This window comes from Chionomys nivalis, chromosome 23, assembly GCF_950005125.1.
Source record: "Chionomys nivalis chromosome 23, mChiNiv1.1, whole genome shotgun sequence".
Classification (NCBI taxonomy): domain Eukaryota; kingdom Metazoa; phylum Chordata; class Mammalia; order Rodentia; family Cricetidae; genus Chionomys; species Chionomys nivalis.
Window position 1 is genome coordinate 38,775,630 of NC_080108.1, and position 18,416 is coordinate 38,794,045.

Here is an 18,416-nt window from a genome sequence, read left to right on the forward strand (position 1 = left end):
TCTATACACATAAGATAAAGAAATTAAAAACCTCCATTTTTCACACTAATAGTGAAATCAAATACCATTGAACATACTTCATTTCAAGCCCACTAGGTTTTTTTTTTTTTCATCCTTTTAAGACACCAGAGGAAATTGTTAACAGCTGCATTGTTGTTAGTCTTTCTTCCCGGACTTCCTTTGGGACCACCAGTCCCCCAAGTAATAACAAGAAGACTTATTATTAATTATGAAAACCTGGCCTTTGGTTTAGGCTTGTTCCCAACTAGCTCTCATAACTTAAACAGCCATATCCATTAATCTACACTCTGTCACATGACTTTTTACCTCTCCTCCATTCTGTTCATACAATTTGCTCCATATATTGGTGGCATCTTCTGTCTGTCTAGATGCATCCCCCTGAGTTCCTCTCTCTGCCCAGAAGTCCCACCTAACCTCTCCTGCTTAGCTATTGGCTGTTCAGGTTTTTATTAAAATGAATCACAACAACACATCGTCACACAGTGTACAAATGTCCCACAATGCTGTATTCCATCCCGTGCTCTGCGAGGAAGCAGACTGAGGAAGGGTGACTCAGCCATCTCAGCTCTTTATAAACGTTCGCTTTCACAGCTACTGAGCATCTGTACGATGATGACATGTGAGCGTGTCTGAAATCATTTGACGTACAGGCCAGCTAGTCTGTTTAGTCACTAGGAAAAGCACTATAAAGAAGTCATAACAGACAGCATAGAGACCCCATCTGCTGTGTCTGGTTATTTTCACAAGACTTTGATGATGCTGGAGAATCACAGTTAGTGGGTTTTTTAATGACGGCGCTTAATATTTGATCTGACTAATGCACTTTAAAATAAATAGTAAAGCCACAACCTTACCATTAGTAGCTTCAAGATAGTGGAAATATTTAGTGGCAGCCTTGAGTTTGTCTAACCTCTGGATCATGATATTTGGCAAATCAGGGATCCAAGAGTTTTAGAGTTTTCAAAATACCTAAAACATTTTAAATAATTATCCAAACACCAGAACAGAATGAAATCAGAAGCATGGCTTGCAATTCTTTACCAGAGACTCATTCCTGACCACAGTAGTGTGTCTGACTTTTCAAAGAAGAGAAAAATATGAATCATTAACTTTATGCTTTGGCATTTGGAGTTACATAAGGAGCAAGGTACAGTAAAATGTGTGGAATCATTGATAATTTGTAAGTCGGCTTCCAGAGAAAGAAAAAAGCCAGGACTTCTCAGAAGCAATAAATAGCGGAGACCACATGTTAATATGTCTATGAAGTGGATAAAGATAACTGTGATCCATTTCACTCTTGTGTAATGTACATTTATAATTTAAAAGTTTGCTATTCTACTGTACAATAAACTCAAAGTTCATGTTCTTAAAAAGTGTTCTCTTAAGTACATTTTATTATTTTATTTTGTGTGTATGTATGTGGGCCCCAGGAATCAAACTCCAGTTATCAGGCTTGGCCACAAGCACCTTTAACTGCTGAGCCATTTGCCCCTCAACAACTGTTTTCTTTTTTGTCAATTATACATTAAAAACAGATTCAATTTTATATTCACAATCATTTAGTTTAGAGACCCTAGCAGTGGTGATGGTTGGTACAAAGAATCAGCCGTGGGGGAGGACAATGGATTAGAACAAAGAATGAAAGTGCCACAGTGGAACCCATTACTTTGTATACTGATTAGAACAAAGAATGAAGGTGCCACAGTGGAACCCATTACTTTGTATACTGATTCCAAACATTTTTTAAGAGAGTACAAAATATAAAATAAAGACCTGGAGAAAATTACCTCACACGAGGCTTTGTAAGAAGCCGATTTGTGGTTCCGAAGAGACGGCTTCTCATCAGTTAAGAGCATTCCCTTCTCTTACAGAGTACCTGAGATTGTTCTCAGCACCCACATCTGCCAGCCCACAGCTGTCTGTAACTCCAGCTCCAGGGGCTCTGATGCCCTCTTCTGGTCGTCACCATATTGTTTTCTTGATGTAAAGAATCATTAGCGATAACTGTTTTGAGCAGGATTCCCTCACATCTTCTGGATGATTCTGCCTTCCTCCAGAGAGAATAACTGCTATTTCTAGCAGTCAGTGTATTTAATATGGCATGGGATGATCTTGGTCCACTTAGGGATGGAGCCAATGAGAAGCTGAGCTTCAGCTTGGTGAGACTGGTCTACTCCAAGGTCACCCCTGCTCTCAGTCTGTAGTGAAGCACGACTAATTAAAACTCAGAGACAGATACTGGGGTTCAACCTGAAGGTCAGAAAAGCAAAACATCCTGCCACTGGCTTTTACCTCTACCTCAGTCCAAAATGGCGATCCTGCCCCCCAAAATCTCAGAATAAGACTGAGACGAGAGCTGTCTCCTCCTGTTTTATAATCCTCTCTAGTTCTGGGGTTAAAGACATGCACCACTACTGCCCGGTTTCTATGGCAAGCTAATGTGGCTACTGGGATTAAAGGTGTGTGTCATTGCTGCCTGGTCTGTAAGGCGCCAGTGTGGCTGTTGTATTTCTCTTATCCTCAGGTAAGTTTTATTTAATAAAGTACAAATGCAATGACTCTACAGTGCAGCCCTTTAGGGGTCCCACTAAGTGTACATCAGGGGACCTGGCTCCCTCATCGCTCTCCCCACCCAGTACTATAAAATCAGGGCTCAGTTTCTCAACTGCTACGCTCACCTCAGAGTCTCAGCCTCCGAGCCATTGCTTGCTTGCTCCAAGGAAATGGGGAGTGCCCTAGAACCTCTTGGCATCCTGCCCGGGCCCCTTGCGTTTCCGTTGCTCTGGAAGCTCTCCGATGACTTGAAGCATATTGTTAAAACAAAAACAAACAAACAAAAACAAAATACACTTTCGGACAGCTTTTCTAGTTGAGGGAACTGGTCAGCAGCAGCTTGGCAACCTTTCTGTGGAAAACGGAGCTTGGCCTCTGTTCGGCCTCACTGCACCTTGGTTCTCTGTGGACTCACTCTTCCCTGGTCCCTGCTGGGAGGACTCTGCTGAGGGGGCTCTGGAAGCTCTGCTTTCCTGTTCTAGATGACTTCATTTGGAGAAGCAAAAGAACCCCTGAAATTCGGGTTTAGTCCCACTTTTTGCCTTGGGAACACAGCACCTGCTCAGTCTTAGGTAGGCAAACAGACAGACTGAAGGAAGGCAGAGCAGCACCTCCTAAAAGTTCCACAACCTCCCCAGCAGCGCCACCAATGGGGACCTAGTGTTCAAATACCAGAGTCAACGGGGACATTTCTCATTCAAACCACCCCACTTCCCACATTCCTTAAAATTGGTCTGTAAGTGGCTCTGCTTTGCACCCCCTCCCACATCAGGGTTTTAAAGGTCCAGCCCTGGGCTGGGGATGTAGTTTAGGGTTAGTGTTCTCTTCCAGCTTGTATAATGCCTTGGATTCCCCCAGAAGCGCCACAAAAGGAAGTCCTCTACTATGTACTGAGAATCAAGCTTTAGGGTCAGAGCCTTCTTCCTTCTCTAGGACAGAGACTAGAGTTCATTTGCTTCTTTAGTTCCTTATATCCCTCCCCCACTCGCTAGAGGCTTGATCTCCTTGAGCACCTATGTGGCCCATAGTAAGGAGCTGGAAGAAGCAGGAAAATTCGCGTTGGGCTAAGTGTTGGGAGGGGCACCAGACCTTCCTGCTCTTGACGAGTATTAATGTCAGTTCACTCTGTTTTGGGTGGCTTGCAAGACCTCAGTATTTCTTGATGTTGGTGTCTCTGTCTGACTAAGAGACTATTAGCTTCATCTCTATCAGTCTCTCAGGCTCTCTGAACCATCAGCCCTGGTCTGGTGGCTAGCATTGCATTTCTCATCACGAGCCAGACTTTCCCCAATTCAGATTTTTTTTTTTCCCATTGCAGTATCTTTCCTTGAAGCTAAAATGGGTGGGGTTCACATCACACTCTCAGCCTCTTAACAGTAGCCAGATATCTGGTCGGGATCTCTTTCAACTTCTCTCATTTCTTAGGCAGGAATCCATCCAGATTTCTCGAGATCTGCTTCACAAGTTCAGGTTTGGTTTCTCCCACCTTACTTTATTTCTTTTTTAAAATATATTTAAATATTATTTTTCTTTCCTTTTTTATTTAAATAACATTTTTTTCCATTTATTTTACCACCAGTTTCCCTTTCCTTCTTTCCTCTCACCCCCTTCCTTTTCCTATCTACCCCTCCCCATTCACTCCTCCTCCATCTCCATTGGTAAAGGAGCAGGCTTCCCATGGGCCTGTGAAGTTGAAGCGGGACCAAAGCTCCTACTCTTGAGGCAGGGTCAGGTGTGCACATGCGCGCGCATGCGCGTGGGGGTACGGGTTACCGAAAGCCAGCTAAGCACCAGGGAGAGGTCCTGCTCTGTTAGAAACTTACTAAGAGTCCAAGCTACACAGTTGTCACACACATGCAGAGGGCCGAGGCTGGTTCCATGTAGGTTCCGGACTGTTGGTCCAATGTCCATGAGCTCCTGGAAGCTCAGGCCAGCTGTCTCTGTGGGTTCCCCCGTCATGACTCCCTGGCTGGAACAATCCTTCCTCCCTTTTCTTCTGCAAGACTCTTACCCTGTGCTTGTCTGTGGATCTCTGCCTCTGCTTCTATCAGATAATGGATAAAGTATCTCTGATGGCAATTAGGGAAGTCACCAATCTGCTTACAGTAGATGGCCAGTTCATGCACCTCTCCATTATTGCTGGGAGTCTTAGTTGGGGCCATCTTTGTGGGTTTCTGGGGATTTCCTTGGCACCAACTCCGAAACGGACCACCCTATCAAGGTGTCTTTTTTTACTCTCTCTTCCATCCTGCTTCCAACCCACCTCCTGCACCCTGCCTGCCCAACCTGCTTCCTCTAGTATCCATTCCTCCATCCTCCCACGCCCTGCCCCCAGTTTACTCAGGAGATCTTTTCTACTTCCCCTTCCCAGGGAAATCCATGCATCCCTCTTTGGGTTTTCCTTGTTATCTAGCCTCTCTGGGGCTGTGGATTGTAGGTTAGTTATCCTATACTTTACTCCTAATAACATCTATAAGTGAGTACATATCATGTTTGTCTTTCTGGGTCTGGATTACCTTGCTCAGAATGATTTTTTCTAGTTCCATCCACTTGCCTGCAAATTTCATGAGAGTGTCTTTTATAGCTGAGTAGTACTCCATTGTGTAAATGTACCACATTTTCCTTATCCGTTCTTTGGTTGAGGGGAATCTAAGTTGTTTCCAGGTTCTGGCTATTACAAACGATGTTGTTATGAACTTAGTTGAGCAAGTATCCTTGTGTTATGATTGCACATCCTTTGCCTAAAATTGGTATAGCTGTGTCTTGAGGTAGATTGATTCCCAATTTTCTAAGAAATAGCCATACTGATTTTTAAAGTAGCTGTACAAGTTTGCATTCCCACCAGCAGAGGAAGAATGTTCCCTTACTCCACATTCTCTCTAGCATAAGCTGTCATCAGTATTTTTGATATTGGCCATTCTGACAGGTGTAAGATGGAATCTCAGAAACATTTTGATTTGCATTTCCCTGATGACTAAAGATGTTCTTTAAGTGTCTCTTGGCCATTTGAGATTCTTCTGTTGAGAATTCTCTGTTTAGATCTGTACCCCATTTTTTAATCGGATTATTCGATATTTTAATGTTTAGCTTCTTGAGTTCTTTATATATTTTGTAGATCAGGCCTCTGTCAGATGTGGGGTTGGTGAGGATCTTTTCCACTCGGAGGCTGTCATTTTGTCTTATGACAGTGTCCTTTGCCTTACAGAAGCTTCTCAGTTTCAGGAGGTCCCATTTATTAATTGCCAATCTCAGTGTCTGTGCTATTGGTGTTATATTTAGGAGGTGGTCTACTGTGCCAAGGCACTAGAGATTAACTCCATTTTCTATTCTATCAGGTTCAGTGTGGTTGGATTTGTCTTGAGGCCTTTGATTCACATGAACTTGAGTTTTGTGAAGGGCAATGGATATAGATTTATTTCTTTTCTTTACATGTTGACATCCAGTTATGCCAGCACCATTTGTTGAAGATGCTTTCTTTTTTCCATTGTATAATTTTGGCTACTTTGTCAAAAATCAAGTATTAATAGGTTGTGAATTTATGTCAGGGTTTTTGATTTGATTCTATTGATCCACATGCCTGTTTTTATGCCAATATCAAGCTTTTTTAAATTATTACTATAGCTCTATAGTAGAGCTTGAAATCAGGGATGATGATGCCTCTAGAAATTCATGTATTGTACAAGATTGTTAAACATTATTTTAAAGATTTTATACATTAAATTTTGATTATATTCTTTTCCCTCCCTCAAGTCCTCCAGGTCCTCTTCACCTCTCTCTCCTTTCCTCTCAACATCCCCAACAAGAAAAACTAAAACCCAAAGGACAAAAAGAAAAAAACCAAAACCAAACCAAAACAAAACAACAACAACAACAACAAACCACCAAGCCATACCACTACCACCAACAAACAACATCAAAAAGCACACATGAAACATGTAATCTGTGTTGGTCAACTGCTCCTGAGCATGGGGCCTGCCCAGGAGTGCAGTTAATATACCCAGTTCACTCTGTTGGAGAAAACCGATTTTTTCTTTCCCATGTATCAGCTGCAAATAGTTTCTTAGTTAGGGGTGGGACTTTCGTGCCCACTTCTCCTCGGTGCAGAGACTGTGACAAACATGTACGAGACCTGACCAGATCCACCTTAGTTTGTTATATGTGAGTCATTGCCATGTATTGCTTTGGGAACTGCTGAAAAGGAGAGAGAACGGTCCCGCTACACCCAACTGTCACATCCTGTAACAACATGCTTGAAAGGAAAGTTGCAACAGAAAAGCAGTAAATACTCAGGACTTCGGGAGCAGAGCGGCTGTGCCTGGCTTGCCTGTGTGCTCCAAGCAGCACCATCCACCTTCTCAAGATTTCACAGTCGTGGGGAGAAAAGACCAGGGGCTGTCTTCACAAGGTCCAGCAGGCAGTAACAAGCAAGGAGTGCGGGCAGTGAACAGGTGAGAGCTGGATAGTAGCTTCCCGGGAACACTTTCCAATGTGAGGACCAGGCAGGCAGGATGAAGTCCCTGAGACCTGTCTGCAGAGAGGCCAGAGCTGTGAATGTAGATCATTGCCTTAAATGTGATCCTATCTCCCCCAACTTCAGGTTCTGAATTCCACTTTCCCAGTGTGCATTGGTACGTTGTACTATTTAATCCCCTCCAACGTCATGACATCGTCGATAAAAGCCATATTATATGAAAATCTATCTTGGATGAGAATTATTCATCCTGATGATCAGAATTAGGGCAGGCAGTTGTGGAGGGTGGGGACAGCTTAGGGACACAACAGACAATAGCCAGTACCAGGGGTGTTACCAGGTGCGCATTCCCCGTCGTGGCGCTAGGCCACTCAATACTCTCAGGTTCCCACATGCACAGAGAAGCGGGCTAAGGCAGCTCCCAGGAGGACTCCGCACTGGACCCTTCCCACCTCCGGGCTCAGCTCCCTTCCCCACCATGCTGTGTTATCCTTGTCAGGTCAGCCCTCTGGGCAGCATGGGGCACGTAAAGAGCTTTCCGAATGACTGAGTGTGATGCGGAATTACGAGCGTGGGTGCAGAACACATTTCCACACGGGTGTGTTGCCCGGAGGCCGCGAAGTCCGGTATGACAGCGTTTTGGCTGAGTTCCTTCGCGCAGGGGGGAGAGCTGGCCCCAGCATCCTCCCACTCCAGGCCCACTGGCCCCGCCTAGTCCCTCGATTCGTCCCGCAGGCCGCGCCCAGCTACCGGCCTCGCCCCGCCCCTGACGTCCGAGGCCCCGCCCCGTTCCAGCCCCTCCCGGAAGTGCCGGCGGAGCGTGTGCATGGCGCGCGAGTCCTGTGTCTCGGAGGCTGGCTCCGCCGCGGCCGCGCTCTTCGGCTGGGTACGTGACTCCGCCCCCGGGCTCGGGAAGCGACTGGGGGCGCGGAGACCCGGGAGCGCCCAGCGTCTGCTGCGTGGGTGAAGGGGGAGCTGAGAGGCAGAGGCCCAAGCCAGGGTCCTGGGTTGAGCACTCCGGGCTGCGGCAGGAAGGAAAGGGTTCGGAGGGAGGGTCTCCCCGCGGTGCCGGAGGGGCCTGCTGCTAACTGGGGCTTGAGGACCGGAGGGACTGAGGCTCTTCGGGTAGACCCTACCTTCAGGGGAGAGCGTCCATTCTGGGAAAGCTCTCGGCTGCCTGAGCGCCTGGGAAGGCAGCGTGGAGGCTGGACAGAGAGAAGATCGCCTGGTGACAGCTCGTAGGGCCACCTGTGTCATCGAATCTTTCTTTTGCCTGGAGGATGGGAGGCTCCTTACCAGCGCCATCACCCTGGGGAACATCCTGTGGATGTGAGGCCTGTGGAGTGTGGCCGCGCGAGGCGCAGACCCTGCGTATTTGCTGTTACTCGGCTCCGACCGGATCTTACCTTTTCTGGGGTCGTGGAAGTCTTGGCTGCTTAGGTTTGACACTGAACTTTGAGAGAATCCTTATGTGTGACTGGAGAGGAGGCTTTATGCTCGCGAATGTGGGGGGCATGCGTGGCAGGAAGCATATGTTGGGTGTTGCAGTTCTTAATATTAAATGCCAAAATTGTGATAGGATGCATGATTTGTTAACGGCAGTCTCCTTGGCTACAGCGGAGGTGTTCTGAGTGAGTACTGAGCTCGTGGTGTTCACATTGGCTCTCTTGGTGTCTGGCATCTTGCAGACTCCAGGGAAGTATTTGTTGACTAAAGAATGAATGAATGAACGAATGGACGAAACAAATGAGTACCTGTGCGCACAGCCATGTTTGGGAAATCCATACATGTAAAGGTGTTCCAGTTCCTCTGCTAGAGGAGGCTATAGCAGCTATGTTTCTGCCAGGATTGGTATTCATTGACATATCTTTCACTTGTTGAGTGTCAGGCTGCTGGAAGGGAGGGAGATCGTGGCATGGCCTAGCTGACTCAGCTCCCTGAGGTAGCACTTGAGGTGGGGGCGGGGTTAATAACTGACTGTGTTGCTGCCTGTCATTTTCTAGCCAGGAGACTATTGTCTTTCTGGCAGAGGAAAAACATCTGACAGAAAAAGCCTTTCAGATGCGGCCTTAAATGGACAGAGGCAGAACAGGGTCGAACCTCACTTTTCTAGTGTGCTTGGAGGCCTGCTGGCATAGTCTTCCTGTTGCGTATTTAGGGTGCGTGTATTAGTTGGCTTCTGCTGCCGTGACAAAACACCACAGGCTGGGTTCTTGAACAATAGAAATTTATTTTCTCATAGAGCTGGAGGCTGCAAGTTCAAAATTGAGGTGTGGACGGTTTTGGTTTCTCTGAGGCCTCAGGTGGCTGTTTGTTTGTGGGTGGGTATCCTTGGTGTCTTAGGAAGAGACTAGATGAATGCACCAGGGCTCCACCCTTACGGTCTCATCAGTTAACCTTAGTTACCTCTTTAAAGGTTGTAACTCCAAATACAGCCATATCGGGACATTTGAGAGGTTAGGGCTTTAATGTAGAAATTTTAGAGAAACACAATTCATCTCTCACAAGGGTGTGTGTGTGTGTGTGCATGCATGTGTGCATAAGCTCTGTCTGGATCCTTTGTAAAGAAGGAAGGTATACATAGTTGTCATAAAGTTTATTAGTTTGGTTTTAAGGCCTCTTGCTGCACTAGAGACTGGTACATAGCGTGAACCTGGGGTTGTTCCTGCCTGTCTTCAACAGTGTTGCTTTTGACCTTTCCAGGCTGGAGCCTTGGACCTGATGTGGCCAATGCAGTTTCAGGTTTAGGGGAGTAGCTATGAGCAAGACCAAGTCCCTGCCTTTATAGTCTATCTCTAGGAGATGGGGTAGACTAGTCAAGTAGGCAAGACTCACTGTAGTGCCACGGAAGGATACAAAGAAGAGAAAGGTGCTGAAGTGCTGGAGATGAGCAGCAGCCCAGAGTCTGTGGCTTACCCTCCGGGCTGCCTCCAATCACATCCTTATAACTATGGATCATTCTTGAGCCTCCCTGGGCCTCCGTTTCCTCATCTGTAAAATGAATGCTAATGCGCCTTAGTTGTGAGGATTGAAGATGTCTGTCATGTCTGCAGAGAACACTTAGTAGGAGCTGTATTGTTCCCGAGGCTCTCTTGACCTGTGCCCCTCCCATAGCTCATTCTTTGTCTTGGAGCCCTGCTGCTCAAGGGGACCGGAAATACCCAAGGGACAGGAGGGTTTTACGCGTGTGTTTGCATTCATGCCTTGGGAGTTGTTTCCAGTCACATGTTCTCATTCAGGGGTTCTCAGAAGATGGGTTTTAAAGGCTCCACCACTCACCTCCAAAAGAACCAGCTTGGGAGTAGACACTTGAAGAGAGGAATTTCTGAAGTATTAAGAACTGTGGGTTCACAGTTCCTTTTCTTTAAGTGAATATGGCAAGCTCCGAAAACTTAGAACATTCTGGGCCTTCAGCTCTTTACAGTGTGTATTCACTATTGTATTTATATCTTCTGTTGCAGAGATGTTACTGTTTCACTTAATGGACATTGCCCTCTCTTTACAGCATCTTTGTGATATGTATTTGTGTATATACTGAATTCTATTTCGGTAACCAAGCTGTAAACATTTCAGACTAGAGACTTTTTTCTTCCAGTGTTGGTGACTGAACCTAGGAACATGCTAGGTAAGCACTCTGTTGCTCTGCTGTACCCCTAGACCTGAGCTATGTATGCAGTTGATAGTGTGGATCTACAGGGAGATCTGAATCTTGGAGTCACCAGATGCTATACTTGAAAAGGCCCTTTAGATCCCTGCCTAGGTCTTGTACTGGACAGGTGAATGATGATGCTTCCTGTTAGGGATGCAGCATCCTTAGCTAACTGAATAAATACAGAAAGTCATTGCCTGCCTCCCATTCAGGATGTGGGGAGGGGAGCACAAACCTAACTCTGGAGTGTTTTTTGCTAACTTTTTCTTTATCTCTCCCTCCCCACCAACTTTTTTTCCCTCAGCTTTCCTGGATAATTAGCTTTTATCAGAGGGCTTCCTTGGTCTGATTCCCAAAGGCAGTTTAGTCTTGATTGGGTTTTATTGCCCTTGTGATGCCACATAGAATCTCCTGGGAAGAGAAATGTCAATGGAAGGCCTCAATCAGATTGACCTGTGAGCACGTCTGTGAAGAGACTGTCTTGGTTGGTGATTCATGTGAAAGGTCCAGTCCACTGTGGGTGGTACCATCCATTGGTTGATGGGCCTGGGCTTTCTAAGAAAGTCAGTGGAGAGAGCCAGAGAGTGAGTCACAGGCAGTGTTCTCCATGGCTTCTGCTTGATCAGTCTCGGTCCTCTCTTCCCCCAGCAGCAAACTAGAAGAGTGTTGTATACATGCAGGGAAAGGTGAGCCACATGGTTGGCTAAGTTGTGGATGCCACAGATGCCTCTGAAATAGGAATCACAGTGCTCACAGGTGGGCTGGTTCTCAATGTAGATTGACAAGACAGCCTCCTGAGAACAGGTGTGTGAGATGTCATGGGCTCTGAGAGGTGTCGGGGCGAGGGACACGATGGCTAGATGGGTGCTGACAGCTGGGCCTTCAAATTGCTCTTCTTCTGTGTTGTGTTTTATCCCCAGGGTGCAAATAGCTACGGGCAGCTTGGCCTTGGCCACAAGGAAGATGTGCTTCTTCCCCAGCAACTGAGCAGCTTCTGTGAGCCCGGGTGCATCAGGACTGTCACAGGAGGTGGGGGCCATTCTGCAGCTGTCACAGGTAGCTCTCTTCTCAAATGGATAGCCACTCACTTTTGTATTCAGGTGTTTCCCCCTTGGAAATAGAAACCTTGCCATCTTTTAGTCTTTTGTACTTCTCAGAGAGCAGCATTTGTTTTTGTGAAAGAGCCAGATAACCATTAAGGGAATCCTAGCTTGCCAGAGCTTGACCTTCTGAGTTCCTTCCCTTCCCTTTCCCTACCCCCTTATACAAATAAGGCTCAGAGAAGAAGGCTTAAGGTCATAAGGCAAGTTGGTGAACGTGTTACAACCTGTTTGAGTTTTACTTTGAAACCTTTGCAAGTAGGTGAAATACCCCTTGAGATCAAGAATCTTTACCTTACCTTGTCCTTAATTTTCTGTCCTAGCGCCCAGAGGGTACCGGGGGCCACACATACTTCAGCTTAGCAAAGGCGGTGTATGGCATACGATTAGGAATGGGAGCTGTGGCTCAAACCCCTGGGCTCAGGTGCTTGTTCTCTAGTTCATTAGCTCTGCGGCTCTGGCAAGTATCTCCCTGTACAGCAGTGGTCTACTCTTCTGTTGTAGTGATAAAATGCCTGCCCACAAGCCTCTGAAGGGGAAAGGATTCTCTTCGACTTAATATAGGCAACGTGTCTTTATTGCAGGGAGTCAAGGCAAGAACTTAAAGCATCACCTCCACAGTTGAGGGTAGAGGGAAATAAAGGCATCTTTGCCCGCTGGCTGCTTGGTCTCTATTCTAACACAGTTAAGGGCTCAGCCCATGGAATGGTGCTGCCCACATTCAGATCAGTTAGAAGTCAAGACAGTCCCACAGACATATCCCCCTGTCAGCCTGGTCTGGATAATTCCTCATTGGTACTCCCCTTCCAGGTGATTGTAGGTTGTGTATGTTGATAGTAGATGCTAACTAGCACACTCAATTTTCTCTCTGTCCCGTGGGGATAGTAACAGTGGATAAACTTAGTGTTTTAGGGCTTTTACAGGCCTTTGGTGTTCTTGCCATCGTGGATTCCTCCCTTCCTTTGTAAAGAAATGCTAGAAATTATATTTTACAACTGTACTGATATAAAGTAACTATACCTAAGAATGGCATTTGTACTAAATATGAATTATTGTTACATTAAAATCAACTTAAAACAATTTGAAATTAAGACAGCTTAATTAAAGGCCTATGGGCCTTTCGAAGTATTATGGGGCCTCGGTACGTGTGGAAAGGACTTCCATGCTCAGCTCTTAGGACAGCTCCTGGCACATTCTAAGTGTTGAGTTGATACTGGCGTTCCTGTGATCATAGATGCTCCATTTGGCGATATTGGCACTTGTTACAGAACTGGGAGTTTCCATTCATCCATTAGATTTGAGGCCCTTGGCCTGATTCTTTGGTTCCAGAACACATTAGCATGCATTAGTTAATAGCATTAATATGGCCAAGAAGCCTATGTCTGTGGCTCCAAATAATGCATGGTAACCTTTTCTTACTTTGGGAGTTGTGACTCTCTCCCTGTGCATGCTGACACTGGAGCTTTGTTGTTTTAACTTTGTCGTAGTGGCTGTGCCTTAATTTACTGCTATTATTTCCGCCAGCACTTTCATCTCCGCAGTTGCGGCCTGCTTCTTTGGAAGCGGTCTGGCCACTCTGGCCACAGCGTGGTGGGAATTTTGTTCCTGTGGATGCCACTAACTGGAGCTTTAACTAAACCTCTTTTGTTCTGTTTCTAAATAAGACCTGAGATACGAAGGCTGGGGTGAAAACCTGTGAGCTCAAAGAGGTGAAGTAACAACTAGCTAGCCCTCTCTCCTCACCGGTGCCACCCAAAGAGAATGTCCTTCTGCTCAGCCAAACCACTCCAAATCCCTCCCAGCTACTTCCTGTGTGTCTCTAACTCTTCCAAATGCCCTCTGATGCTCTATGAATACTTTCTGTTAACTGGTTGCTTACTCAGCCTCCTGTCTCAAGGTTCATTTTATTTAATTAATGCAAATGCAAACTTGGGGTTCACAGTGTGATCAAATATCTGTTTTGCAGATAGAGGAGGACTCTTTGTTTGTGGCCTGAATAAAGATGGGCAGTTGGGGCTCGGCCACACAGAAGATGTTCTGTGTTTTACCATCTGCAAGCCTCTCCTTGGTTGTCCAATCAAACAGGTGGCCTGTGGCTGGGATTTTACCATTATACTCACAGGTAAGTTCTCTCTTGAATAAATATCACCACCAAGGTTTTTGGGTGATAGCAGTATAGTGTGTGTGTGTGTGTGTGTGTGTGTGTGTGTGTGTGTGTGTGAGGGAATGGTTAAATAAGAGCCTCTGTACTTTTGAAGAAAAACAAAACAAACAAACAAACAACAACAACAACAAAAAACCACCCCATGAATCAGTAAGTGTTTTCTATAAGGGAAATTGCAGGGTACCTTTTACAAGGAGAATTTTAACTATAAAGGAGATCAGGCTGGAATATACATTTTCCAGAGACTGGAGGATCTCGTTAGGTGGTCATTTCTAGTCCCAAACGCTCATGAGAGCTATGTGCCTGGTCTAGCAGACCAGGAGCGCTATTAAGAGTCATTATGTGCTCGTTGTCTTAGTTAGCATGTCTACTGCTTTGATGACATGCCATGACCCAAAGCAACTTGGCGAGGAAAGGGTTTGTTTGGCTTACACATCACTGTTCATCATTAAAGGAAGTCAGGACAGGAACTCAAGCAGGCCGGCAACCTGGGGGCAGGAGATGTTGCAGAGATCATGGTGGAATACTGCTTACTGACTTGCTCAGCCTGTTTTCTTATAGAATCCGGACCACCTGACCAAGGATGCACCCACCCAAAATGGACTCTTTTTCCGTCAGTCACTAATTAAGAAAATGTTCTACAGCCATATCTTCTAGTTGGGGCTCCTCCTCTCCAGTGACTCTAGCCTGTGTCAAGTTGGTGTAAAGCTAGCCATTACTGTATAATAATGAGGGGGTAGGGATCTCACAGCACCAAGGGGCTTCCATGGTGACATTACTGAGGCTCAAACCCAGGGCTTCACATGTGCTAGGCAAAGGCTCTACCACTGAGTTACTTCTCCATCTCCCTTCAAAACATCTAGTCTCTATGAAGACAGGTCACAGAATGAGTTATGGCTGAAGGGTTGCTAGAATAATTCTTTTGGAAGCAGCTGGTTTGTTACTCTGTTAATTGATTTCTCTGTTTAACTTTGTCCTTTCTAGCTGGCTGGTCTGGGTTTAAAGGACACCTGTAGTTTCTGTCTCTTTAAGCTCGTGGATCCTTAGATGTATAGGGAAAGTCCCAGGCCTTTGCACACAGCCTTCTACAGAGGCTCCTGTGTCTGCTGCCTTCTTACTTGCCAGACTCCCTGTACGTTTCTTTGTTGCAATGCCCAGTGGTCCCTGCTTCAGAACATGCCCTGTTGCACGCTCACGAACCGTTGTCCAGTATTTCAGTCTTCCTCGGCTGTCACCATTTCTCTTTTGCAGAGGAGTTCCATATGTATCCAGCTTGACAGTAATCATCAGAGTCCAGATGGGCTGGGGAGGCAGCTGCTGAGCATGCGAGGCCCTGACTAGATTAGCTCTGAAAAAGAAAACCTCCTTCCATATGAAGAATTTCAATGCTAGATATCACTTTGTGAAGTACTTCTTATGGGCCATGTTAGGGTCGTAAGAGGCAGAAGGGAGCACTGTTCCCAACACATCACAACAAGTTGTGAGAAAGGCACCAGTCACAGCTGGAGAGCAGACTATCATATTTTTATGGATGAAGGTTAAGTTGGAAGACAGGGTTAATTATGAAGACAGGTGGTTCTAACATTTCTCTGGGACAAATTTGCCCTCCAAACTTTAGACTTGTCTCCAGGGGAAACCCTTACGTTGCCAGGCCATACATGTCTTGTCCTTTCCCCCAGACTCTTCAGGTCTGGAGTGTGTGGGGAAGGGCAGGGAGGAGAAAGGCCCAGAGCATCACAGTGTGCAGAATTTGTTGGCTGGAGACATGGGAAGTGGGAAACATGAAGAGGGAGTAAGTGTTCAGTCATTTGAGTTAAATGCTCTGCACAGGTAATCAGCCATTAAGGCTACAGGTGGCAGGTGATCTTTAGTGTGGAGGAACTAAAGAAGGAAGAGCGGCCGGAGGCTTTGAGGCCCAGGATGCCTGCTGTATCCTCTCATCCCTGTTTCCCTGTTGGTCACAGGTATCTCACTTCTTAGATTTGTAATCTGAATGCTTATGTTTTGCAGAAATAGGTCAAGTTCTGTCATGTGGATCCAACGCCTTTGGCCAGTTAGGTGTGCCGCACGGCCCTCGCAGATGTATGGTTCCGCAGACCATTGAGGTGAGGACATCCCAGTTTTAGCTTGCTCTATCTTGCTGTTTCTAGGCTGTTTCTTTTATCCTCACTCATATGAAAGACTAGGTAGGTCTTTGAAAGCCCATGGAGTAATTAGAACTTGAGTTGAAAATAAGTTCTTCTGTTAAAAATCAGTTTTAGGGGAATCAATGCTGGGTGGAAAAATTTTTCATCTTCATGCATGTTATAAGATTTTACAAACTAGGACAGCAGAAATGCATCTCATATGCTCATTGTTAATGACGGGAACTGTGTTACAGACAGGTCCGAGTAGAAGTGATTTGCCTCACGACACTAAGTTCAGGGTCTGGGAAGATGGCGTAGTGAGTAGAGCACTTGCTGTGCAACCATGAAGATTTGAGTGTGGATCTCCAGAATCAATTTAAAGCTGGGTGCAGAAGCACAAGTCTGTATGGTGCTCCAATGGGAAGATAGGAAGCTGAGCCTGGAGATTGCCCGAGAGCTCCCAGGCCAGCTAGCCTAGCATATGAAGTGGCAAACAGCAAAGACCCTGTCTAAAGCAAAGTGAAAGGGTGGAGCAGCCCTGAAGGTGTCCTCTGACCTCCTTATGCTTGTGATGGTGTATGTCTGCATTCACAGGCATATGCGTGCGCGCGCACACACAAAGTAGGTTCAGCAAATGGTACTCCAGTGATGTCCTGCAGAAATATCAAATGATTGAAAATTTTCTGAAAGTCCCATTTAAAAACAAGTAAAAGCTGAGATTGATTTTTAATAACAACTTTATTGAGATATGATTCAGATACCATTGAATTTGCCCCTTTGAAATGTACACTTCAGTGTTTTCCAGTATGTTCTCAATATCTTCAGTATGTTCTGCCATTGTCATTATCGAATTCTAGAACATTTGTGTTATGGCTAAACGGAATTCTACACTCAGTAGTAGTGGCTTCCTGTCTTCCCCTCCTCCAGCCCCTGGTGGCTGCTAGTCTACCTTCTCTGTGGATTTGTGTGTTCTAGCCATTTCATATAAATGTAATTTTACAACATGTGGCCTTTGGGGCCTTTTGTGTGTCTCTCTTCATGCACTACTTTCAAGTTTTATGTGTGCAGTGTGTGTGTGTGTGTATATACACACACACACGTATATATACACACACATATATATATGTAGTTTTAATGACATTTTTAAAAGATTATTTTTATTTTATGCACATGTATGTTTTGCCTGTATGTGTGTCCGTGCACCACGAAGACCAGAACAGTGTATGGGCTTTAGTGTTATGATTGAGCATCCTTTTTGTTTATAGACCCAAAAGTGTTATTGTTGGGTCTTGAGGTAGATTGTTTTCTAATTTTCTGAAAAATTGCCGTACTGATCTCCAAAGGGGCTGTACCAGCTTGCATTCCCACCAGCAATGCAGGAGTGTTCCCTTTTCCCCACAGCCTCTCCAGCATAAGTTGTTGTCAGTGTTTTTGATCTTGGCCATTCTGACAGGTGTAAGATGGAATCTCAGAGTTGTTTTGATTTGCATTTCTCTGATGGCTAAGAATGTTGAACATTTTCTTACGTGTATTTTGGCCATTTTAGATTCATCTGTTGAGAGTTCTCTGTTTAGGTCTATACCCCCCCCCCCCCGTTTTATTGGATTATTTGTTCTTTTGATGACCAATTTCTTGAGTTCTTTGTATATTTTGGAAATCATTTCTCTGATGGTTGGTGAAGATTTTTCCCAATTCTGTAGGCTACTGTTTTGTCTTGTTGATCATGTCCTTTGTTTTACAGAAACTTCTCGTTTTGTCTTGTTGATCATGTCCTTTGTTTTACAGAAACTTCTCGGTTTCAGGAGGTTCCATTTATTAATTGTTGCTCTCAGTGTCTGTGCTTCAGGGGTTATATTTAGGAAGTGGTGTCCTGTGCCAATGTGTTTGAGGTTACTTCCCACTTTCTCTTCTATGAGGTTTGGTGTGGTTGGTTTTATGTTGAGGTCTTTGATCCATTTGGACTTGAGTTTTGTGCTTGGGGATAGATATGGATCTATTTTCATTCTTCTACATGGTGATATCCAGTTATGCCAGCACCATTTGTTAAATATGCTTTCTTTTTTCCATTTCATATTTTTTGCTTCTTTGTCAAAAATCAGGTATTCAAAGGTGTGTGGATTAATATCCGGGTCTTCAGTTCCATTGGTTCCATTGGTCCCCCTGTCTGTTCTTATGCCAATACCATTGTTTTCATTACTGTAGCCCTGTAATAGAGTTTGAAGTCAGGGATTGTGATGCCTCCAGAAGTTCCTTTATTGTACAGGATTATTTTGGCTATCCTGGGTTTTTGCTTTTCCATATGAAGTTGAGTACTGTTCTTTCAAGGTCTGTG

General features: G+C 45.3%; 1 protein-coding gene across 2 annotated transcripts in view; it reads left to right on the forward strand.

Moving 5' to 3' along the window:
- Positions 1–7,842: 7,842 nt before the first annotated feature.
- The window catches only part of Sergef (secretion regulating guanine nucleotide exchange factor), a 213,655-nt gene continuing 203,081 nt past the window's right edge, over positions 7,843–18,416 (forward strand). For both annotated transcript variants that reach the window (XM_057756136.1, XM_057756137.1), the window contains exons 1-4: positions 7,843–7,931; positions 11,615–11,750; positions 13,761–13,916; positions 15,969–16,063. In XM_057756136.1, the coding sequence (XP_057612119.1) occupies positions 7,872–7,931; positions 11,615–11,750; positions 13,761–13,916; positions 15,969–16,063 (447 nt within the window). In that variant the 5' untranslated portion in view covers positions 7,843–7,871. The remainder of the gene's footprint in view (positions 7,932–11,614; positions 11,751–13,760; positions 13,917–15,968; positions 16,064–18,416) is intronic.